Consider the following 23198-nt stretch of genomic DNA (forward strand, 5'->3'; position numbering starts at 1 on the left):
CACCAGATTCAAGTGTAATCAATATTCCACATTCCCTACCCCAAAAGAAACCAATAGCCCATATCCTGCCAAAGAATTATCCAAAGCATTCATCAAGACAAAAGAATAAACTCTTCATCGTCGAGTCTCTGTGTGTGTATTTGTTATTTAATGTTCAATTTTCCTTTCGCCTCAAATTGGATTTCTGCTTGAGCTACCCACACCAAACACTTGCGTAATCGAGCGATGCCCAGATGAATGTATTGCATAAATTGGCAATTGATTTAATTAAGTGTGTCTTTAATTGTAATTGTCGGGGTTGTACTGGCCACGAGGGGGCAGAATATTTGCATTTGAATCAGCTGCTCTTCTGCGCAGTAAAACGGAAAGAGAACATTGAAATTACAAGATTGTAGCCATAAAGGAAAGTGGTGCCTAATGTACAGTTTAATAATTAATAACTAAAAACCAAGCAAGATTACTCTTTTATTTAAGAGAATTATTAAAATAATTGTTCATGCAAAAAAATGGCAACCTTTAATGGAGAGTAACATTAAATTAGATCCAATAAGAATTTGTTTAAAGTAATATAATAAAATAAATTATTTCAAATAAAAATGATGAAAACTTATTTAAATTCTAGCTTTCAAGCAATATGTAATAGTAATCCAGATGCTTGTTGTATGAATAAGGATTTTTGAATTTAAGCAACTTAATACGTTCAGATACATTTATTCGCTGTTTTTGACAGACTGATCCCATAAAAAAGGCACAGCTTAATTGGAATTCAGTACACATTGGATGTTCATGTCAAGCATTGGTTGAAACAAAAGCATGCACGAAGTGATGATTCAGCATGCCAGGAATGACCACAACATTTCCAACACATAGCTTCGACGGCAATCATTTTGAATGGGAAATTACTAACCAAAAAAACTCAAGCAGTCGGATTGACATTTGAGGGTGAGAGAAATGCAATATAAAAAGAAATCTAAATGAAATTCGAATCGAAGCACTAGATCATCGCGGAATGATAGTCCTAAAATTCTTAAACGTTTAACATTTTACCTCGGATCGAATCGAATCGAATTGAATTGTCATTTCCTCATCTTAAGTCAAAGAGGAGCAATAATAAAGTCATCTTATGACAAATGCTCACATGATTTCTGCCGAATCATTTCACAGCGACATTTCGTTGTAATTTTCAAGGCAGTAAGGCCCTCCACTTCCTTGCTTCCAGCAAGAACGAAAAAACGAGAAAAATTATGCGAAAATATGCCATAAACATTTAGAAAAAACCAATTTGGCAATTTCCCTCATGTGTGCCAGCCCTCCCATTTGAATTTTCGTACTTATATGCATAAATATTAAAGCAACTCTGGTATATTTGCCCATAAACATTTATTTATTTTAATACTCGACTGGATTATTACTAGGCCTGGGCCATGTACCGCAAATATTTACGAAATATTAACAAATAAAGGCTCATCTCATTGAAGATAGAAAACGAGATACAAGATACAAGTCCATGCATAAATCCATAAAATACAAAGACAAACACAAATGGAAAGCAAGTGAGCATCTAATATGCGTATTTGTATATTTGTCTATTGATTCCCATGCGGAAAATTATTATTGTTAATACGATGGGGAATCCAGAGAATGGATGGCGGCCAAACTACAGAGGGGAAAACTCTCGCTCTTCTTATCTGTGGAAAATACGATTTGCAGCATGAAAAACATTCAAAATCTCATTGAAAGCGTTTAACAACTTTGTAACCCTGGAAAGGAAGACCACGTTGTGGCTTTTTTTGGGGAAGGGGGGCTAGAACTTTGTCTTCCGAGTCTCACACAACAGCAACAGCTCCAAAGAGCCAAAGACCGGAAGATATCCGGAATCCTTGTTGTCGCCGTCGCGACGACTGTGAAAAAAGCATTAACCCGAATTGAAGGAAGAAAGAACAGTAGGAACGTGGCACAGAAATGGCCATGGAAACAATAATCCGCCAAAGAAAAAGAGTACGTAGGAAAAACGTTGAGTGGAGAGCGCCAGCAAAACGGAAAAATAAATGTACACACGAAAATTTTTGAACTACTCGCAGCAGGAAAAGCGGATACATAGATGAAGGATTTTCATAGCCCAAAAACTCGTGAGGAACACTCGTATACTCGTATGAATTGAAAGCTGTGACCCCGTCCGACTGGGTTGGGGTCATGACAAATCTTTTATGTGATTTCTTGTTAGCATGTTTACGTCTACTTTCCAAAAACTCATACAAATGGAGCTGTAAAACTTTGTTGCTGCCGCTGCTGCTGCTGCGCACCACATTCCAAATTTATGAGCGAAAAGATTATTTATTGGAGTGTGTTCCTATACTCTGCGGCTCAGCAGTGGCTGCCATGTGCTGGCCAAATGTTGCCCCCATTTTTTGATTAAACGTAAATGGAGTGTGCCTCTATAATGAAAGTCCTTGGATGAAGTTTGTGGGAGTTTCAATCATTCAAGGGGTGTGATATTGAGATTGAAGATTGGCTTCAAATGGGTTACAGAATTCTCGATTCCGCTAGCACCGCTTCTAGTCACTAATGAATACAACAAAAATTTAAAAAACAACCCTACTTGTTCCTTTAAAATTGTATTCTTTAAGAAACTTCTCAAATCACCACGCGGCTTATCTAAGAAACAAAATAAAACCCAACAACCTTTCAGTGTGTGCCATAAAAACACTTAGGGGCTGTCGGCCTGCCACGAAAAACCTAAAAATATCAAAACAAGACTAAAAGGCAAATGTTTTTGCTACTTTTTAAAATGACTTTTCATGCTAAATAAGTACGAACTCGCAGCCAGCACAATATACAAGGCAACGGGGGGTGGGGGGGTGGCCCTCCCACCGAGAGAACCATGTGGCGTTTCGTATGGGGGCTGGAGGTGGAAGAAGAATCTTTACTGCCTTGCCGGCTGCTCCCATGTGTGGCTCGTGTGTCTCTTGGGTGTTGGCTGGGGCATGGTACCCGGACCCTGGTGTCTGTATATTAATTTATTATCATTATCAGTGATTTAAAAATGGCGTCATGACATCGTAAATTATAAACATCATTGTCTAAGACTGGGGACCACTTAACACGACTTTGCCGGAGCTACACTTAATGTCCATGTTGTTGCTTTTATTGCCCACCATTGGCCGGAAAGTGACTCAAGGAAGCATAAGCGCACCATGTGCCACATTGTTTAAACTAGAAATTATTTTATGGCAGCTCCTTAAGATATTCACTGTATATTTAAAGTGCCTGAAAGGCGGTTTATATTTTTTCCTTTTTGTATTTAATCGGCTGGTTGTACGACGATGAGTCCGCATAGACCAGGTACTTCACTTTATTAAATATGGAATGTTGGAATATTAGAAAAAGAAATATTTCACTGAAAAGTTTGAACTCAAAAAAGAGTTGGCCGAACGGACACCAAAAATGGAATGTGATTATTATTTTCGACAATCACCTACAAATACCACAAAATACACAGATTTACTGTATTTCGTTTGGCTGCTGTATCATCGATATAATTTCAGTATTTTTAGAAAACTCGAAGGTATTTTCCCAAGCAGGAAAGATTTTTCAGTCATTCGAAATCAAAGAAGGCTTAGCCAAAGCAGACAATATATGTTTTTTTGAATGTCTTCAGTTTTACTGTAAGGCTTGAAGGGGAAACACCAAAAATATCTAGAACAGAAAAATAACTAATAAAATTACAAAAATGTCTTGCTTAACCCTAAAACGTTCTCGTCGCTTTGAGGATGAAGCTTACGATAAATATTCCCCAAAGCCAACTCGCAAGCGCAGCAAGATCCTTCGAAAAGAAAAGCGTTCGCACCCCATGGAATGGGAAGGTTCAGATATCTATCCCGCGAAGCGACTGTGCAAATATGGTCTGGAAACCAAAGCAGAAAATGTAAGACTTCTAACAGAAAGGTTTTTAGAGCAACTATTTAAGATGGAACACGTTCCCTTAGCTTTTACCTCTTCAGAGTCCACCGACGGAGGATAGCTCCAGTCAAAAGGAGCAGAAACTATTTACTTTCAATCAATTGCATGCCATGTGCTCTAGCATGATCAATCAAAGCGAAAAACAACTAACTGACTATTACGAATTGAAGCTGAACGAACAGATGACTTTACAATATGACACATTCATTAAGTTCACACACGACCAAATGCAAGGAGGAGAATTAATCAAAATTTCAGGTTATCTTTCATAAAAAATTCGACCCATGTTGTGTTCTAGAGTTGATCTCGTTATTGCTTGAATAAAATGCTTTTAAATCTATTCGCGCAAGCAGCGCAAGCGGGGCAGTTGCACTGTTAACAGAATAGCTTAACAGCCTGTTTACGCTACGCGCTGACGCGCACCCGTCTACAGTGCTGTTAACGCACCCGTCTACAGTGCTGTTAACGCACCCGTCTACAGCGCGATCCGCCCGACTCGCGAGCGGCTAGAAATTTGTAAGCTGGAGCAAAGTGACGCTTGGACCCAGACCTCACGGATTTGGAACTTCACCTCTCCTTTCGAACTACTGCCAGAAACCCGTCCGGAACTAACTTCTGTAATAAAATGTGGGACAATGGAATTTAATACTCTAATCGGCTCATCCGCTTGCTCTGCCTGTTCCAGTTACAATTCCTCCGGCCCCTAACTTTATCTGGTGAAGCAGGTTAAGCGATTTACGCGTCGCTAATTTACGTTAATGTTTGCCCTTTCACATTTCCGCATAAATGCACAGACAATGCGCAGCCCCATTTGCTTGTCATTCCCCATTTGCCACAACTACGCCGGCTGGGTTGTCACATGTGAGAGCATTTCCATATTCTCCCCAGTGCTGACAACACTTTTGCAGGCTGTTTAAACATTGAATAAGTAAATTATATGCCATGTATGAACGAGCACAACTACGTATGTATGTTGTTATTCCACTGCACACGACATCATGGCATGCCACGCCCATTCCCACGGCCAGGCACAGCTCTCTGGCAGCATTAGGAGGCATGTGACTCGCTTCTTTTGGTTGAAAAATGTTTTTTAATGAACTTAATTATTTTCTGCCTCCTGCTGCCAGCTGCCTGCTGTTGGCTGTTTCTTTGCCAGTCTTTTGACGTCTCTGACTTTTGTCCTACGTTTTTTGATCCTTGGGGAAGTTTCTTTTCGTGGAATCTTTGGTGTAATCTGTTGAGGCGTGGGATAGGTACTTACCTGTGAGTACTTTGGGATGAAAGTGTTTTAATTTCTGACTGATGATACCTACGGGAATTCTAAGGGAGTGTTTACAGGTATCAAACATAATGAAAATATTATGTTAACTCAATTCACCGATGGTATAAAAGTTCTACCATCACCTTTTCTTTTTTATGTACCCTTTGAGCTCTTAATCAAATTAAATTGAATACATTTGTGCGTCAGATACCCTTAATACACCAATTCAATTAGGCAAGTGAGTGGACAAATTAAATGAAATCCTTTCTTTTTTGTGTACCTTTTACAGCGACGAATATTCGATACCAGATCACAGGCGGTAACATAGGCAATGCCTTTGCTGTACAAAACACGACCGGTGTCATCTACGTGGCGAGTCCCTTGGACTACGAAACGCGGCCAAGGGTAAGTACTATACCATGCCATACTCGTACCTTCTCTAGGACTCTCTCTCCACCCTCTTAACTGGTGACAAGACCCTCGACTAGGCTAAGGCCCTTGTCTACAAGTTGCTGCACATTTTTCTTTTCCCTCACACATACGTATACGGTTTAGGTTTTTTTTTAAGCTAGGTCTTAACTTTCTGTTGCATGCATAATTTATATATTTTTCCGCTCCAGTGATTCTACGCAAAGAACACAAAAAATATGTAAAACTATGCGAAACTTTTCTTCTTTATATTTTTTTTTTTTGGCACACAAAACTTTTGACAGATGAACAGCGGGGTAAGGCAAAAGACAGAGGGGTGTATACAAAAAATTAATCCAAAAAATAAAGGAAAATTCGCTTACATGCAGGAACACATCGGCAGGGCAGGAGGCAGGCACAGGCTGGAGGCTGGAGGCTGGGAGAGACAGCTACAGCTGTCGTTACATTTCCCAATGCGCATTTTTAACGTGATTGCCCCGACTCCCAGTCATCACCTACGCAACTTGTTTTGGCTTTGGCAGGAGCCTCCACAGAACCCCTCCCAACAGGGCCGGGTAAATCCGTGTAGCTGTCAATGCCCAGCCATGCAACAAGCAGCCACACTGCTGCCACTGTGTGGCACCAGCAGGCAGAGCAGCAGCGAAAACAAGCCACAGCACACAGAACATGTGTTACCAATTTTGTAGATTTTTTTCTTTTGTTTTGTTTTGTTTTATCCTTTTGCGAAAAAGTTTTAGTGTCCATTCATGCGATTTTGGCTTTTGTTGTTTAAATTGAGCCTCGGCAACCGATTCACAGGCAGCAGTAGCAGCGGAGTCACTGGCAGCTGCACCATACATATGTATACATATATACATACATATATGTAGCATAAAGCATTAAAAACGTTTAGGCAAAATATATGTAAATCTCTGTAGCGAATTTCTTTTGTGCTGTTTTAAAAAAGTTGTTTATATAAAACAAAAATAAACTTCCAAATGAAATAGGATTTGTTCTAAATGTTTTTGGTCGAAGATCAGTCAGTTGTCATGATAGTATTTCTTTCTTGAAATTTTCAATCGATCAAATATACTCAATATAATTGTAATTAATTGTCTTTCACAGTTTGAACTGCGTTTGGAGGCCACTAGAAATCGCAAAAACAACTACACCACCGTAGTGATAAATGTACGCGATGTCAACGATAATCCACCGGTATTCGATCGTCAAACATATCGAACACAAATCACAGAAGAAGACGATCGGAATCTGCCAAAACGCATATTGCAGGTTAGTTGAGAGAGAGAAAATATAAAACAAAAATATTAAGCTTAGCCATATTTATTTATTGACATATTAAAAAAAGAAATCTGTGTTCATTTTTTTTAATATAATTTGATTAGGTTTCACAATTAATCTGATTTTGTTTCCTAACAGAATAATAATATTATTGAAAATACGTTTATGATATTACAAAATGAGGTCTTATATTTTTTCAATCAATATAAACTTTCGCTATTTTTTTATCGTGATTTTCGTGGGCGTTACCTATCCCTTGCTTTATCCGTAAACTCAATCAAAATGCTGCACACTTTCCAGGGCAAGTGTTCTGGCCAACATTTATCGCCTTATTGGCTCACAACAATTTAAATATTGACAGAAACAGAAAGAACAGCGGAACATCAGAACATCAGAACAACAAAAGAGCAGAACAGCAAAAAGCTGAAAAAAAAAATCACACACAATGCCCAGTAATTTACATAAAAAGCCAAAAACTTAAAAAGAAAAAAAGTAGAATGAAAAACCGAACACAAACATCATGCAGCCAGCCAGTCAGTGCTCAAGTGGCACGCGGATAGCACCCAGCACAAGGCTACAGAACTCTGGTTATGTCTGGTGAAAACATGGGGATTATGGTGAGAGGCAAAAGTTCTGTATTCGAGTAGTGGAGCCATTCAGGCGTAAATACAAATAAATACTCATTCATTAATAACAACGTGATAGTTGGGCAATGGCTGCCATACAAGACCGAACATAACTGTTTATATATATAAATCCGCAACAATAATACATATTCAATGTACAAGTATGTATGTACACGAATGTATATACATACATATATGTATGTATGTATGTATCTCCGAACAAGCGACTTTTATTCAAGCCATAATTTACAAACATAAAGAACGGAGAAGCAGAGGAGCAGAGACTGAAACATTTTTATGGTTCCATAAACATTTAAATACTCTTTAACGTATGCATTAAACAAATTGCCTTTTTATATGGTATATAAGTATAAATATGTGACAATGTTCTTCTATATCTAAATGATAAATATCAAATGGATTAGCATTATGGCTCAGCATCAGAATGATTTATACCAAACGGAAGTTTTATTTTGACCATTGTATTTTTTATTGCATTTATTGGACTCATTATAGCTTCCGATTGTTCTACACAAATTAAGTTAGAATCTGTCTTACTTCTGCTTTAGCAAAAACACTATTAAGAAGAGCATTTCGTTGTCGCTTTTTGCTTATTTTGTATTTAATTTTTAAATAAAAATTAAAATTGCACAGCTCAGCACGCGTGTCCAGCGCAACAGCCCAGTGACCACCAGTGCGAATTTTTAATTACACATTTATGTATATTGCGAGGAAAGTGTTTGCAGAGAGGATGCGGATGAGGATGCCCCATCCTCATTGTCATCGTTCGCCCAATAATTGACGAGAATTTCTCATACTTATAGTATACATAGAATACGGAAGCGGCGGAGTCGGAGTCGGAGGCGGGCGAACACGCTTTTCCTGGGTCCGACACCTTTTCGGTGCTCAAATTGATTTCTGTTCTTGGAAAATGGAATGCAAATATTTTAATGTTGAACGCTGCTGCACGAGAAAGAGGCATTTAAATTATGCACTGAAATGGTTTCACGAGACGTTGCCACGGGGCGGGGAAAGTATGAAAGTTGTTGAAAGGACAATGGCTCGACGGACGGCTCGTTTCCGCCTCCAACGAGCGGGCAATAATAATGGGCACAGTGATGGCACATAGACAACTCTTTTGTCATATCAAATTGTGTTCAACATTTAACGTAAATTGTCGCATTGTGAGTGGGAATGGGAATGGGAATGGGAGTGGTAGGAGAGGCGGAAGCGCACAGGGACTGGGCTGGGCGGGCATGGGAATGGGAATGGGAATGGGAGGCACTTAACACGTGACGATGATATAATGGACCAAGGACCCAAAGGATATTGCTACAAGTTTGTCTGTAATTGTCAGCTGCAACTCCATGTACGAGCAGCAGCAGGCTCTGTTTTTTTTAAATGGTCGTTTGTGGTTGGTTTCGTAGTGAAAAATGTATAATAGAAATGGGCTACAGGACTCGTGCATAACTTTGTTTCCATTACACTTGCATCACAGTTACTTCATGCCTGCAGAGAATGGATACATAAAAGTACAGCAGATACAAGGAAATAATTGCTTTTAATTGGCATGACATCCTCCTGCTTCTGTAGTGTTTCTCTGTCAATCGCAACGATGAAAACACACAGAATTTGCATAGTCTACACCCATACATGTTGTTCTTGTTCTGGTTGTTAAATGGAGATTACAAGCACTATTCTGAGACAAAAAAGGGACTGCATTCACAAGGCTTACAGAGCTTTAGCATCATGCATGCATGGATGCAAAAAAATTGTAGAAAATGGTATACCGAAGAAGCAAACGTAGTCACGTATTTATAAATCCCCTTCACTCTCAAGTCTCAAGCCAGCACAAGTAGTGCAAAAATCGAGTTTAAACAACGTTTTTCTTTGCTACATTTCTGTCATTTATTTACTCCTTATCTCAACTTTCATTTTTATTTGATTTCATTCAATAACCAAAACATTCGTTGATCCCCAATCAAAAGTCCAGTCGACAATTTGCCTACGCCCCAAAAAAATAAAATATTCCGCAGGAGCAGGGCATGAGCAAAGTATCTTAAGTTCTGATTTCATTTACTAACCGCAAAATGAAGAAAATAGAAATAAAACAATAAAAAAAATGGCCCCAAATCCGATTGAATAATTACATAAATCTCTGTAATATTAGCATTTTTTCGTCGGACAATATTTTGTGGCTAGCGCACAAAAAAGACATACAAAAAAATCAAAGCATAAATTTACAAGCAATCTGGCTGGGAAAGAAAATCCGCCAGGCACGCCCTTCGAACAGATTTTCCACCCAGAAAATCCCCCCAATACCCAATACCACTTATTCTTTATCCTTTCCTCTCCTCTCCTTTCCTTTCCATTTCAACATTCAGGTTGCCCTTTATTGGACATTTAAAGCGTTTTGTTCATTTGCATATTTGATTTATAGACTCCAATATTGTGAGCAGAATGTCCAGAGGAATCGCTTAGCCCCCCCCCCAAAAGACCACCTCCACCTTTCTATAATCCCTCCCACTCTATGGTCTGGTAATGCACTTTTTGTAACCCCTCAACCGTTTTGTTCTTTTTCGTTTTCTTTCCAGGTTACCGCCACCGATGGCGATGTAGATAGACCAATAAATATTGTATATTTCCTGACTGGTCAGGGCATCGACCCTGACAATCCAGCGAATAGTAAATTTGATATAAATCGCACAACTGGCGATATTTTTGTACTCAAGGTAAGTGCCAGCCCCCCACCTTGCCACCTCTCTCAGCATTTAAACAGATTCCAATTTCGAGAGTCCCATCGTTAAAAGAGCGTAATGAAAGCCAGTTAAAATATCACAACGCAGGGGAATGACGGGGGTGAGCTCCATCCTCCCCAAATCCAAGCCATGAAAATGGCAAAACAAAAAAGGAATAACTTTTTTTTTTGTCTGGATACTCCTGCTGGGTGTATTCGTATTCCCTGCCGCGAGATGATTGCCGAGCCACGTGATGGCTTCCCCTCGCTTTTGGCTGCTTACCATCGAGCCACAGTTTATGGCCAACAATGGACAGATTGGGGAATCGGGAATTTGAGCTGCTGCTAGCCAGAGAAAAGTGGTGGAAATTCCACAAATATTTGTGGGTGTGCAGCAACTAAAAATACCAACTCTTAGATAATTGTTGGAGCATCAAAAAGCCAAACATTGTTACATTTTCATTCCCAAAAATCCTTAATATCCATACAGCAGGCCACAAACAACAAACAAACACCCAACCACCAGGCACACTTTTTAATAGTTCCATTGTGGGTCTCGTTTCATAACCGGAAAACGCTTGAAAATGTTTTCAATATTTAACACTTTTGTTGGCTTTTCGGGGCAATCATCCCTTGCCTCTGAAAACAACCCTACCTGGGCGTAACTTTCGTAAATTGTAAAGCTTTCCACGCGTGTCGGTGGCGTATGATTAATTTAAAACTGTGTCAAACCGCACACACATTTCCTCCTCCCATGCGCCCCACCAGACTGTGCAAAAAAGAATCACATTTAGATGCATAAAAACTGTCACCGTTGGTTGTCAGATACATAGACTCCAATTAATTTCAGACAAAGTCCATAAAAACGAACGTTTCAAAGTGGCAGCAAACGCTCCTGCGCCCAGCGAACGGGTGAAATTGAGTGTACGGAGCTGACCCCTGACCCCGGTGCCGCATTCTGCATAAAATGTTCAAATGTTGCTGCTGGTGGTTTGCTTTATTTGTTTTATAGTTGTCGGAAAGGGAACGCCCACGCCCCACAATCCAATTCTATACGTTGGGGGACTGTGGGCTGCCAGCCAGTGGGTCTGAGGAAAGCGACAGCATGTGGCATTTGTGGTTTTGACGCTCTACAACCGGCAACCACATGTAAATGACGTTTCGTCGTTCGTTATTGGTGCGTGGTCCCCTCGCATAAAATTGAGTGTAAAATCGGTAGGAAAAGTTGGATGGTGGGCCAAACTTTACCAATGGGGGGGCAGAGGAGCGGCAGCGACCCTTGGACGGGAGTCATTTCGGTAGCTGCCACTTTCCAGCTACGTGAAGGCATTTAATTTTGTAATTGCAATTGCATTGCGTGTCACATGGTGGCGCAAAACCAATTCTTTTTCCCTCCTCACATTAATTGAGCGATGGCTTAAAGTTTATTTACCGACAGCTGAATGATTTCCAATTCAATTGGCAATCCAATTGGCGGATTAACAACCTAGATGGGGAATACTTAAAATAAATTAAATATTGGAATTAAGAGTTGAATTAGTTTATTAAATAAGGGAAAACCTATTCCTAAATCTACAAGCAGATCATCCACAGACTTCTGACTAAGTATTCAACTTTCACTTACATTATTATACAAAATAAGTCCATAAACATCTCCATCTTCCTTCTAAGTCAATCAAACATTCCCTTTTGATACAGATAAGATATTTTTGGGCTATTTTGAGTGATTCCAGCACTAAGCTTTCATTTGCTTCAATGGGAATACACAGAATTAATTCATCGTAAAAGCAAATTGTCCTTCAATCCAAGCAAAGAAACAACAAACAGAATCAACATTTACTCGTATGTCTTGGGCCAATATGAATAGGAGGCCAAAGTAGGGCCAAATTGTAGACATGAAAGGTGGCCAGACTGTGCTTGGATTGGTTCACATTTCAATTGATTTGATGGCTTTTATTTGTGTCATTGGCAATGCAATTTCGTGTGGATAACTCATTTAATGAGAAATCTAATAACAGACCGGTGTCGGGGCTAAGCCACCATATCCAATGCCATCAAAGCCAGCCACAGCCTACAGACCCCACACACAAATAGAAGGAGGACTCAAGGGCTTCATGAGGATTGGGCTGGGCTGGGCTTCCACTGTAAGCTCCAGTCAGTTACAGTTTACCGGCAGGCATAAAATAATTTGCAAACAAACAAACAGCTGCCAAATCAAACGCCTCTGACTGTCTCTCTCTCTCTCTCTCTCTCTCTATCTCTCTTTTCCAACGACAAATATAGCCCCTGGACCGTGATCAACCGAATGGACGGCCACAATGGCGCTTCACCGTATTCGCACAGGATGAGGGGGGCGAGGGCTTGGTCGGCTATGCGGACATCCAAGTTAATCTAAAGGATATCAACGACAATGCGCCACAGTTCCCCCAGGGCATCTACTTTGGCAATGTGACGGAGAACGGCACCGCCGGCAGTCCGGTGATGACAATGTCTGCCATTGACTATGACGATCCCAACGAGAGCACCAATGCGAAACTAATCTACTCGATTGAGAAGAACGTCATCGAGGAGGAGACGGGTGCGCCCATCTTTGAAATCGAACCCGAAACGGGTGTCATCAAGACGGCCGTCTGTTGCCTCGACCGAGAGCGGACACCGGACTATTCCATTCAGGTGGTGGCCATGGATGGTGGCGGACTGAAGGGTGAGTGCAATAGTAGCCCTAGAACCCATGAGTATTTCTCTCAATGCACATCATCTGTCTGTAATTGACGCAATTCTGACGCAATTCTCTATTTGTTCTCTGCAGGCACTGGCACCGCCTCGATACGCGTCAAGGACCTCAACGATATGCCGCCGCAGTTCACCAAGGACGAGTGGTTCACGGAGGTGGACGAGACAAATGGCACTTACATACCCGAGACGCCCATTCTCACCGTCACAGTGCAGGACGAGGACGAAACGAATACGTTCCAGTACAAGGTGGTGCCCAACAGTGGCTTTGGCTCGGACAAATTCGCAATGGTGCGGAATGCGGATGGCACGGGCTCGTTGAAGATCATCCAGCCGCTGGACTACGAGGATCCACTGCAGAGCAGCGGCTTCCGGTTTCGTATTCAGGTGAACGACAAGGGCGAGGATGGGCCCAGTGCAGGGGACAAGTATCATGTGGCGTACTCCTGGGTGGTGGTCAAGCTGCGGGACATCAACGACAATGTTCCGAAATTCGATCGCGAGCACATCGAGGTGTCCATCTACGAGGACACCAAGGTGGGCACAGTTCTGGAGCAGTTTCGGGCCACCGATGCGGATCAGGGCGGTCACTCGAGGGTCACCTACAAGATTGTCCGCTCCACCAATCGCCGGCGACAGTTTGCCATCAGCGACAAGGGCGCCGTCAGCATTCAAAGGCCCCTGGATCGCGAGACCCTGGACCGGCATCACATTCAGGTGCTGGCTGTCGATGATGGTAATCCGGCACGTACAGCCACCGCTACGCTCACGGTCATAGTCAAGGATGTCAACGACAATGCACCGACCTTTGCCCAGCACTATAGGCCCACCTTGCCGGAGAATGTGTCCGGCCGGAAGATTGTGGAGGTGGCCGCACAGGATGCAGATGACAGACAGCGTGGAAATGGCGGACCCTTCACCTTTCGCCTCGATCCTCTGGCCAGCGATGAAATACGAGCGGGATTCAAAGTGGAATACGATCGAAGTAAGTGGCGGGAATAAATGTTAAACTATTTTTTTTTTTTAATGGGGGAAAAAACACTTAACATAATTAATGAGGCAGTAAAAAAACGCTAAACGCTGACTAAACCGAACATCTGTCACTGTTCTAACGGATGGCGGGTGGGGTTAAGTGACAAGTTAAAGCATTTGAATATTATATCAAGTGAAAATGTTGAACATATTTAATGCATTAGCTTGATTAAAAATGTATGCAACCGATGCGAGTGCGAGTGTGCCGTGTGCCGTGTGCTGTGTGTTTTATACTAATTACGCATCTCATTTAAGTAATTATGCAAATTATTGTCTCTGTGGATCAGTGTGCAATGCACTTGCACCATCTAATAACTTTTTTTGTATGCCTATTTGTTTACGGCCGAATAATTAATTCGGTATTTGGAAATCAATTATTTATTTTTGACTGAAAGAACACTTGAAACCCCAGCCACGTGCCAGGTCGAAAAGGAGCAAAATCTCAGATGAAAACACATCAATGAGAATGGACCCGAAAAACAAATCACCAAAAAGAGGGAACCCAAAAACAGAGCGAGAGAGAGAGAGAAAGAGACACACACAAAGGCCAGAATGTGCCCTGAAATTCAAACTGGCACGCAGAAAAAAAAAACTCGATGCTGCCCGATGGGAAAATTGAAAAACTCACTGTCAATGTCAGCGACAGGCATTCAAGTGACACCTAAAAATGTTCCGCCATTCGCTTGATTTTACTTGGGACTCTCTCTATCTATGTTCTCTGTGCTGGCGGCGCTCTTATTTCAAATAAGTCTCCCACAAACAATGGCCATAAAGAAAGTTTGGAGCAGAGCATTTTCGATTTTACAAAAGAAAAGGCCAAAAAAAATATAAAAAACATAGTCTAGATGGAGAAGAGCTTCAAAAGGGTTGATGTAAGAATGCACTTGGAATATATAAACACAGAAGAATATTATTAAATTGTTTTCCCTTTCGAAAAATGAGGTGTTGGAGTGGTAGGTGGAGATTTGGTTGGCGCAGACGTTTTGTTTACATTTTGATTAAATTTTGTTTCATTAAATTTGAGAGATTTATTCCTTAATTAAACTTTGGAAATTCGCACTACATAAAGTAGGGAAAAAGGCCATTCCAAGATATATTTTCATTAAATTATTCAGCTTGCTTGGGAATTTTCAAACTATTAAATGTTCTGTCCTTCCACAAAAATCTATAGTTTTGAGATTGAATTATCTGATCTAGGAGCTTTAACTACAATAAAGAACTGTAGAGCATTTTAAAGTCTCTCCCAGGGACTGTCCCAACTGCTAGTTGAATCACACTCAAAATCGCAATAAAAAACAAAAGCCTGGCCTGTCTTGGTGCATCTAGAATGATGATGATGCCTTCAGGCTGTGTTCTGTGCCACTCCTGCACTTATTTTCACTTCACTTTCGACATTCCTTTTCATCTAGTGCCATTCTCTGCTAGTTGGCTTTTTTCCTGAGCTTTTTTTTCGGCCACTAACTTTGTGGCACAAACAATGCTGATGATGCTGATTGTCTGAAACATAATTCAATCACCATTACTATGCAAACAGAGTTTGGTTTAGCGTTTGATTTGGACTTTGATTGTGCGGCAACTGCCTTGAATGAATCAAGTGTCCGAAAACATAGAGCAGGAGAGAGGGAGAACTAAATTCCGTCGAGTAGTGTAGCAAAAAAGAGAAGGTAGTGGAGTGAAGTGGAGAGGAGTGGAGTGGAGTACAAGCGGAAGGCAGTCAGTCCATTGATGTGGTTTTCCGGTTTGGTTTGGTTTTGGGTTTTGAATTGCAAGTTGCTTGCTTATATACGTATCGCATTTGGGCTGATTTCACAGTCAATGTACCAGACTGCTGCTGCAATGCAGATTGAGTTTCAGAAATTACACAAAGAAATTACACCCTACACAGGTACAATTACTGCAGAGTAGTGCAATGACTGCGACGCTGAACAGAGTAATAGTACAATTGTAATCAAACGTTCCTTTTGTCTGGCAATTCTTTGCAGGAGGCGATAATGGCAATGGTGTGGCCATCATCTCATCCCTGCGTCCCTTCGATCGCGAGGCGCAGAAAACGTATGCCATACCCATTGAGATCAAGGATAATGGAGCGCCTGCCATGACTGGCACGAGTACGCTGACCATCACCATTGGCGATGTGAATGACAACAAAATGCAGCCGGGCAGCAAGTCCGTGCTGGTCTACAACTACCAGGGACAGTCGCAGGATACACCCATTGGCAGGGTATATGTCAACGATCCCGACGATTGGGATGTGCCCGATAAGAAGTACTACTGGGAGGTGCAGGAGCATCAGCGCTTCAAGCTGGACACGGATACGGGCATCCTGACCATGCGATCAGGCACACGACGGGGGCGCTATCAGCTCCGCTTCAAGGTGTACGACAGGGAGCACGGACAGGAGGACATTCCGGCCAATTTGAGTGTCACTGTGAGGGACATCACCACGGAGGCGGTGCAGCAGGCTGGCTCCATGCGATTGGCACACATCAGCGATGAGGATTTCGTGAGAACATGGAATCCTCTCAAGCAGCAGGTGGAACCCTCGAAGCTGGAACGCTTTCGCAACAAGCTGGCGGAACTGCTGTACACCGATCGGGACAATGTGGATGTGTTTAGTGTGCAGCTGAAGGAGGATTCCCCTTATCCTCTGACAGATGTGCACTTTGCCGCTAGATCCGCCACACAGCAGCCGTACTTCAAGGCCGTGCGACTCAATGGAGTTGTGCAGATGCACCGCGAGGAAATCGAACAGGAGGTGGGCCTCAACATCACAATGGTCAACATCAACGAGTGTCTGCACGAGGCAAAGGGAAAGTGCGGCGCCGGTTCGTGTTCCTCCAAGGTGGAGCTAGGAAAGAAACCCTACACAGTGAGTGTGAATCGCACGGCACTCGTCGGGGTGCGCCTGGAGATCAGTGCCCAGTGCGTGTGTCGAGCGAGGAACTTCACCGGCAGCACGGAACACAACTGCCGCTCGCATCTCTGCTACAACGGAGGACGCTGCGTGGAGACACGGAATGGGCCACGGTGTGTGGCCTGTCCCGTGGGCTATGGCGGCCCGCGATGTCAGCAGTCGACGCGGAGTTTTCGAGGCAACGGCTGGGCTTGGTATCCGCCGCTGCAGCTCTGCACGGAGTCGCATCTGAGTCTGGAGTTTATAACACACGAGGGCGATGGCCTGATACTCTACAATGGCCCCATAGTGCCACCAAAACCAGGGGAAACGGTGATCAGTGACTTCATAGCCATAGAACTGGAGCAGGGCTATCCCAGGCTGCTCATTGATTTCGGCTCTGGCACGCTGGAGCTGCGGGTAAAGACCAAGAAGATCCTCCATGATGGTGTTTGGCATCGGTTGGATGTCTTTTGGGATGCGGAAAATGTCCGGATGGTGGTGGACTTTTGTCGCACCGCCTTGGTGTCCGAAATGGAGGATGGCACGCCACCGGAGTTCGATGACAATGCCTGCCAGGCACGAGGACAGATACCACCGTTCGCCGAGGCCCTGAATCTCAACCAGCCACTGCAACTGGGTGGACTCTATAGACAGCATTTCGACCAGACGCTGTACAACTGGCAGTATGCGTTCAGCTCCAAAGGTTTCGATGGCTGCATACGCAATGTGATTCACAATTCGGAGCACTACGACCTTGCCTTTCCCGCCCTGGCACGCAACAGCTTTCCCGCCTGTCCGCAGACCGACGAAGTCTGCCTGAAGACCGAGCACACGGCCCGCTGCTGGGAGCATGGCAATTGTGTCGCCAGCCTGGTGCAGGCCAAGTGCCACTGCCAGCCCGGCTGGATGGGTCCCGGCTGCAATGTGCCCACCATTCCCACAACTTTTAAGGCGCAGAGCTACGTCAAGTTCGCCCTCAGCTTTGAGCCCGATCGATTCAGCACGCAGCTGCAGCTGCGTTTCCGCACAAGGGAGCAGGGCGGCGAGCTGTTTCGTGTCAGCGATCAGCATCATCGAGAGTATGCCATACTGGAGCTGCGACGGGGCCAGCTGCAGTTCCGCTACAATCTCAATTCGTTGCGCAACGAGGAGCAAGTGCTGGCCCTCACGGCCATCTCCGTAAATGATGGACAATGGCATGTGATTCGCATTAGCAGATACGGCTCGGCGGCTCTCATGGAGCTGGACGGAGGCGAGTCTCGGCGCTACAACGAGTCCTTCCACTACATTGGCCATCAGTGGCTGAGCATTGACAAGCAGGAGGGCGTCTATGCGGGCGGCAAGGCTGAGTATACGGGCGTTAAGACCTTTGAGGTACAATCCGATTTCCAAAGGAGCTGCCTCGATGACATCAGGTGAGGCGAACAGAAATTTGGAACCTAAGCTTTATGGTAGGGAAATTGTAGAAGGTTCAATTGATTTTTGTAATGAAGAAGGAGCATGTTTTATTTTGTAAGCTAAGTAGAGTCTGAAACGCTGGAAAATGATGCATTCGCTGACATGGAAATGATCGCTTGTTAGAGCTACTTTAGTGTATTTATTTATATATTTATTTGCTAAGGTTTTCTTTCCATCTTTTTCCCATTCATAAACACCACAAGAAAGTGTATTCCAATCTGCGTTTTGTCAGCATTTTGTTCCGACTACTTCGATTGTTGATGAGCTGTGCGCTGCTTGTGCTGTTACTCATGCATATTTTTCACTTTTCTGTTTTGTAGATTGGATGGCAAACACCTGCCCCTGCCGCCTGCCATGAATGGCACTCAATGGGGCCAGGCGACGATGGCCCGCAATCTGGACCGCAACTGTCCCTCGAACAGGCCCTGTTCGAATGTCATCTGCCCGGATCCCTTTGACTGTGTCGATTTGTGGAACGAATACGAGTGCACGTGAGTACCCATAGCCCCCTTTTGTCATTTCCCTTTACCGCCTTTGCCGCCGTTGCCGCCTATTCCGCCACACTTCCTGCTTTTGTGACGCTAATTAAATTGGACCAGTGTGGAGCAATATTGTTGGAGACGAATTTATGGTTTTCCCAGCTAATTACGAACTCCAGGAACTTTTCCTTTGAAATGCGAGAACGCTGCAAAATATGATTAATTAAATAAGAGTTCAGGTGGAAGGAAACAAATTATAACTTTTGTCAAAGGCAGCAACTAGAACCCTGTGGGGTTGGTTCCATATCAATTTTGGACAGTGTAAAAGTTCAACAGATTCCTCTTAGTGCCCCACACTCACTCATCCTATTAGTGTAAGGGTTATGCTATCGATTTTGAGGGGGTAAAAGACTCCACCGATTTGCCACCTGACAATGGCAAACAGCAAATTGACTTCGAATGCAAAACAAATAATATCAATTGTCATCACATGTCCTCTCGGGCATTGCCAGACACCGCAGGACTGCATACACAGACATTTGCATAGCTGGTGTATCTGGGGCACATGACTCTTGATCGTTGGGTTTCTGCTCCTGCCATTTGCCACACCTCATCGATGATGGGCTAGAGCACCTCAAGCCCCTCAAGCAGAGCACATTTTCCACATCATTAGTTTTGCAGAGTGACTCCATTCGAGTGCTCCCCCTCTGGCAGGCGACAGGACACCCAATCTGGCACTGCATCATGTCGGGTGTCGTCGGTGTCCTCCACAACCGCACAGGAGAGACCTTCACTGCCATGGCACACACACCGTGGCCACCCCCCGCAGAGTAAGCTCCACTCTCGCTCCATTTGCTTTCGGGAACAGAAACATCTGCGGGGCCTGGCATGATTTTCCGACACGTGTTTGCCTTCCAACAGCTTTTGCTGCCTTCCATCATTTTTTTAAATAAATTTAAATAGTGGCCCACGTTTCTAGGTCCGTCCTCCTGCCTCCTGCCTCTCTCAGGTGTCGACGTGTCATAAATTATGCTTACTTTAGCCTCAATTCCACTGCCCCCCATAAACGCAATGCCTCTGGAATTTGTGTCAGTCAGACACTGCTGCGAAGACCATTTCGCTTCTCTCCGGCATACCGAATCACTTAAATTTTGAGTGTGTACTCAAAAATGCTAGAAAATGTGAGCTTTAAATTTGCACACCAACCCACCTCAGGGATGCCCTTCCGGCGAACCGAAACCCCAAACTTCACGCCCTTAATGCGCTTCAAAAAACTGCATACCCTGCGCAGCAGTGGTGCTGGAATCTCAGGGGATTCATGGCGTAGCAGCAACACAACTCAACTTGGAAGTAAAAAGTATATATTTTTCGCAAAAAAAAACACAAAATTTGCACTACAACTTCCAACTGCATTCGGACTGAAAGATACCCACTAGGCCATCGGCTATCACTGGGAATAGTTAGATCTCTGCCTGGAATCTCTCATAACTTATTATAACCCCTTGCCAACCCAATCTACCCTCAGCACTCTCCCATTCCTGGGTATCATTACCATGTTTCTGCATACATTTATTTTTGCCACCCATCCAGTAATCAGCTTTCCGACTCCTCCTAATCCTCTCTCACTCTGCATTGTCTGCTCTGTCATTTCAGTTGCAGTGAGGGACGCATCATGTCCTCGGACACCAAGGGCTGTGTCGATCGGAACGAATGCCTGGATCTGCCCTGCCTGAATGGGGCCACGTGCATCAATCTGGAGCCTCGCCTGCGCTATCGCTGCATCTGCCCGGAGGGCTATTGGGGCGAGAACTGTGAGCTGGTCCAGGAGGGGCAGCGCCTGAAGCTAAGCATGGGCGCCCTCGGCGCCATATTCGTTTGCCTGATTATCATATTGAGTAAGTACGAAATAAGACCACAACTGTTCGGTTGCTTCCCGGGGGGCTTTCACTTCCCAAAATTTCCCCATTCATGTGTGTCAATTAAGCGGCTTAAGCTGCGCGAGCTGCAGTGAGCATTCTTGGGCCCCAGAGCGGAGTGTCCTGCCACTTGGTTCTTTGGCTCTTCGGCAGTGTTGCTCTGTTTTCCCCATGCTAATGCAATTTGCAGTGTGCTCAACGTTTTTCGCACTCGACTGCCCCACACAATCCCAGCGAGAAAATCCCACCGAAAAACGGAGGCCACACACAGTAAAGAAAGAAAAAAGTAAAACTTGAATATGCCAGCGCTGGCGACACTGACATCTGTTTGGACAGTCGTCGGATGTGGCTGTGTGTGTGAATGCATATGGGAGAAGGACCTCTCTGCACAAGGGCTAACGAGGGTTACGTGGCAGCGCCATGCATTTTCAACAACATAAAGTGCCAGCAAGTCTTTGTGTTCTCTGTTTTAGCCTCCGTTTTTTTTTTTGTTTTTTGTTGCGCTCAGACAAGGCAATTTGTTGGATTAGCTTAAAAATAAATGGGTTGAACATATTTTTTAGCTGCTAATTAATGCTGGAAAAAGTGCTAAAGCTATTACAGTTTGTTTTATCTTTTAATTTAAGAGAATAGTGCAGGGCATAAAGGTTTATCGTAACGTTTTGCAGCTTGATGAAGAAATTAACAGTCTGTTCTATTCGATTGTAATATTTATGCGGAAAAGAATAATCAATAGTGATAAAAAATACATCCCTAGTTCGCGGAACTTTCGCTCCAAATCGGATTGCACTCTTAGACTTTTTTTAGTCGCCTCCAGTTTCCCATTTATAACTCTACCTAAGCCAATTTGTGCCATTTTATTGCGCACACACAGAAAAAATAGAATAAAATTTGAACAAAATTCTGGCACTTAATGGATTTTGCGAACGAGTGTTAAGTGGCTTTGGCCATTTGGTTATTTTCGGTTTTCAGCATCGGTCCAGGCAGCGGGTCCGGCTCCGGGTCCGGGCTCAGCTCGTTTTGGCCATGCAAATGCGTTTTCTCGTACGCATTGCGCGACAATCTATTTTCGTTTTGTCCGGCTCGTCTGGGATTTGAAAGGATTTTCAATTAGCGCTACACATTTTAGCCCATCCCCCTCTCCCAGGCCCGATCTCTGCTCCGCTGTGGGCAATTTATTTTTGGCCATATTTAAAAGTGACGCTGATTTATCCGCATCCCTGTGCAGCCTCCCTCCCTAATGGGCCCAAAGCGAAACCCTGAAATTGCAGTGTAAGAAAAGCGGAACCTTAAGCTAATTAGACGCTGCTAAGCCAGATAATTATCCAGTTGCCTGCGGGGCCTGCCAGGGAGATGCCTACCAGAAGATGCCTCGGCAAACAATGGCAGGGCGTGGCCATAAAACCGCTAAACCGCAAAATAGGCGCAATAAATAAGCAACGAGCCACAAAAATACTTTTGTACGAAGAGTAAAAAGTACTCTTTCCCCACCACTTGTCCGTCTTATGATGTGAAAATCTTTCAAGAAAGGAAAGCATAAAATTGGAATTTCTCTTTCCCGGTTGTCTTTTCACCCTTGAAAGCTGAAAATAAAGCATTTGTCTATGTCATATATTTTAATCAGTGTCTAAAAGAATTCTTCATTCTGCATGCCATTTTTTCCCTAGATCTTCCAGGGTATCTTCACTTTCAGCCCCCAAAATCTATTGCTACTCTGTTGGTTCTGGGTTGCTGTTGATTTCCCATTTTCTTGCTGTTTCTTGTTGCCTTTTGGTTAAAGTGGCGTGAAGATGAAAAACAAACTAAATAATTATCTAACATTATTTACAGTCAACGCTTTTTCATATCCCGTCCGCTTGTCCTGCGCTGTCACCCCGTGCACTCCAGTCTCTGTGTTCTGTGTTCCTGTAGCCGTGTAATCTGTGAATCGCTGAACTGTACTTTAGCATAAAGTTTCAAGTGGAGGAGCCACTACAAAAACCTGCTTGTTTGCACAAAACCCATTCCCTATCCCACTTTTGATGAGATGCTGGAAAAGGTGACCTGGTCAGCAGGTTCAGGGCAGGGCAGGGCAGAGCAGCAGCCACAAGATACGAGTAATTCCTTGGTCCATTGCTGTATAGTTGAGGGCAAACAAAGGCTGTTAAAGAGCTTTCCATCCGCTTTGTTCGTTCTGCTAACAGTACTGGTACAGCACTGGATATTTTTGCCTTTTGCCTTTTGTTTTTTGTATGTAGGTTAGTTTGACGTTCTTGTTTCTTGTTGTGTAGTTTTTCGGCTTGTGTTTGGCTTGGGTTTTTGCTGTAATGTTGATTAAAGGTTGATGAATGAACAGTTGGCCCTGGCCTGCTTACGAAAAATATATATTGTGCTTTTACTATACTAAATGGAAA

At 43.5% G+C, this 23198-nt stretch overlaps 2 protein-coding genes across 4 annotated transcripts in view; both read left to right on the forward strand.

Annotated features, from left to right (window-relative positions):
- LOC117582552 (putative neural-cadherin 2) overlaps nt 1-23198 on the forward strand; it is a 171312-nt gene that overhangs the window by 143427 nt on the left and 4687 nt on the right. For all 3 annotated transcript variants that reach the window (XM_034270377.1, XM_034270379.1, XM_034270378.1), the window contains 8 exons: nt 5511-5626; nt 6755-6919; nt 10149-10286; nt 12575-12995; nt 13101-14009; nt 16039-18367; nt 18731-18901; nt 20543-20784. In XM_034270377.1, the coding sequence (XP_034126268.1) occupies nt 5511-5626; nt 6755-6919; nt 10149-10286; nt 12575-12995; nt 13101-14009; nt 16039-18367; nt 18731-18901; nt 20543-20784 (4491 nt within the window). The remainder of the gene's footprint in view (nt 1-5510; nt 5627-6754; nt 6920-10148; nt 10287-12574; nt 12996-13100; nt 14010-16038; nt 18368-18730; nt 18902-20542; nt 20785-23198) is intronic.
- LOC117582553 (akirin-1A) lies at nt 3676-4300 on the forward strand. The gene is made up of 2 exons (XM_034270380.1): nt 3676-3925; nt 3987-4300. The coding sequence occupies exons 1-2, from the start codon at nt 3731-3733 to the stop codon at nt 4230-4232; spliced, it is 441 nt and encodes a 146-aa protein (XP_034126271.1). The 5' UTR covers nt 3676-3730; the 3' UTR covers nt 4233-4300.

Source organism: Drosophila guanche, unplaced genomic scaffold (genome assembly GCF_900245975.1).
Source record: "Drosophila guanche unplaced genomic scaffold, DGUA_6, whole genome shotgun sequence".
Lineage (NCBI taxonomy): Eukaryota > Metazoa > Arthropoda > Insecta > Diptera > Drosophilidae > Drosophila > Drosophila guanche.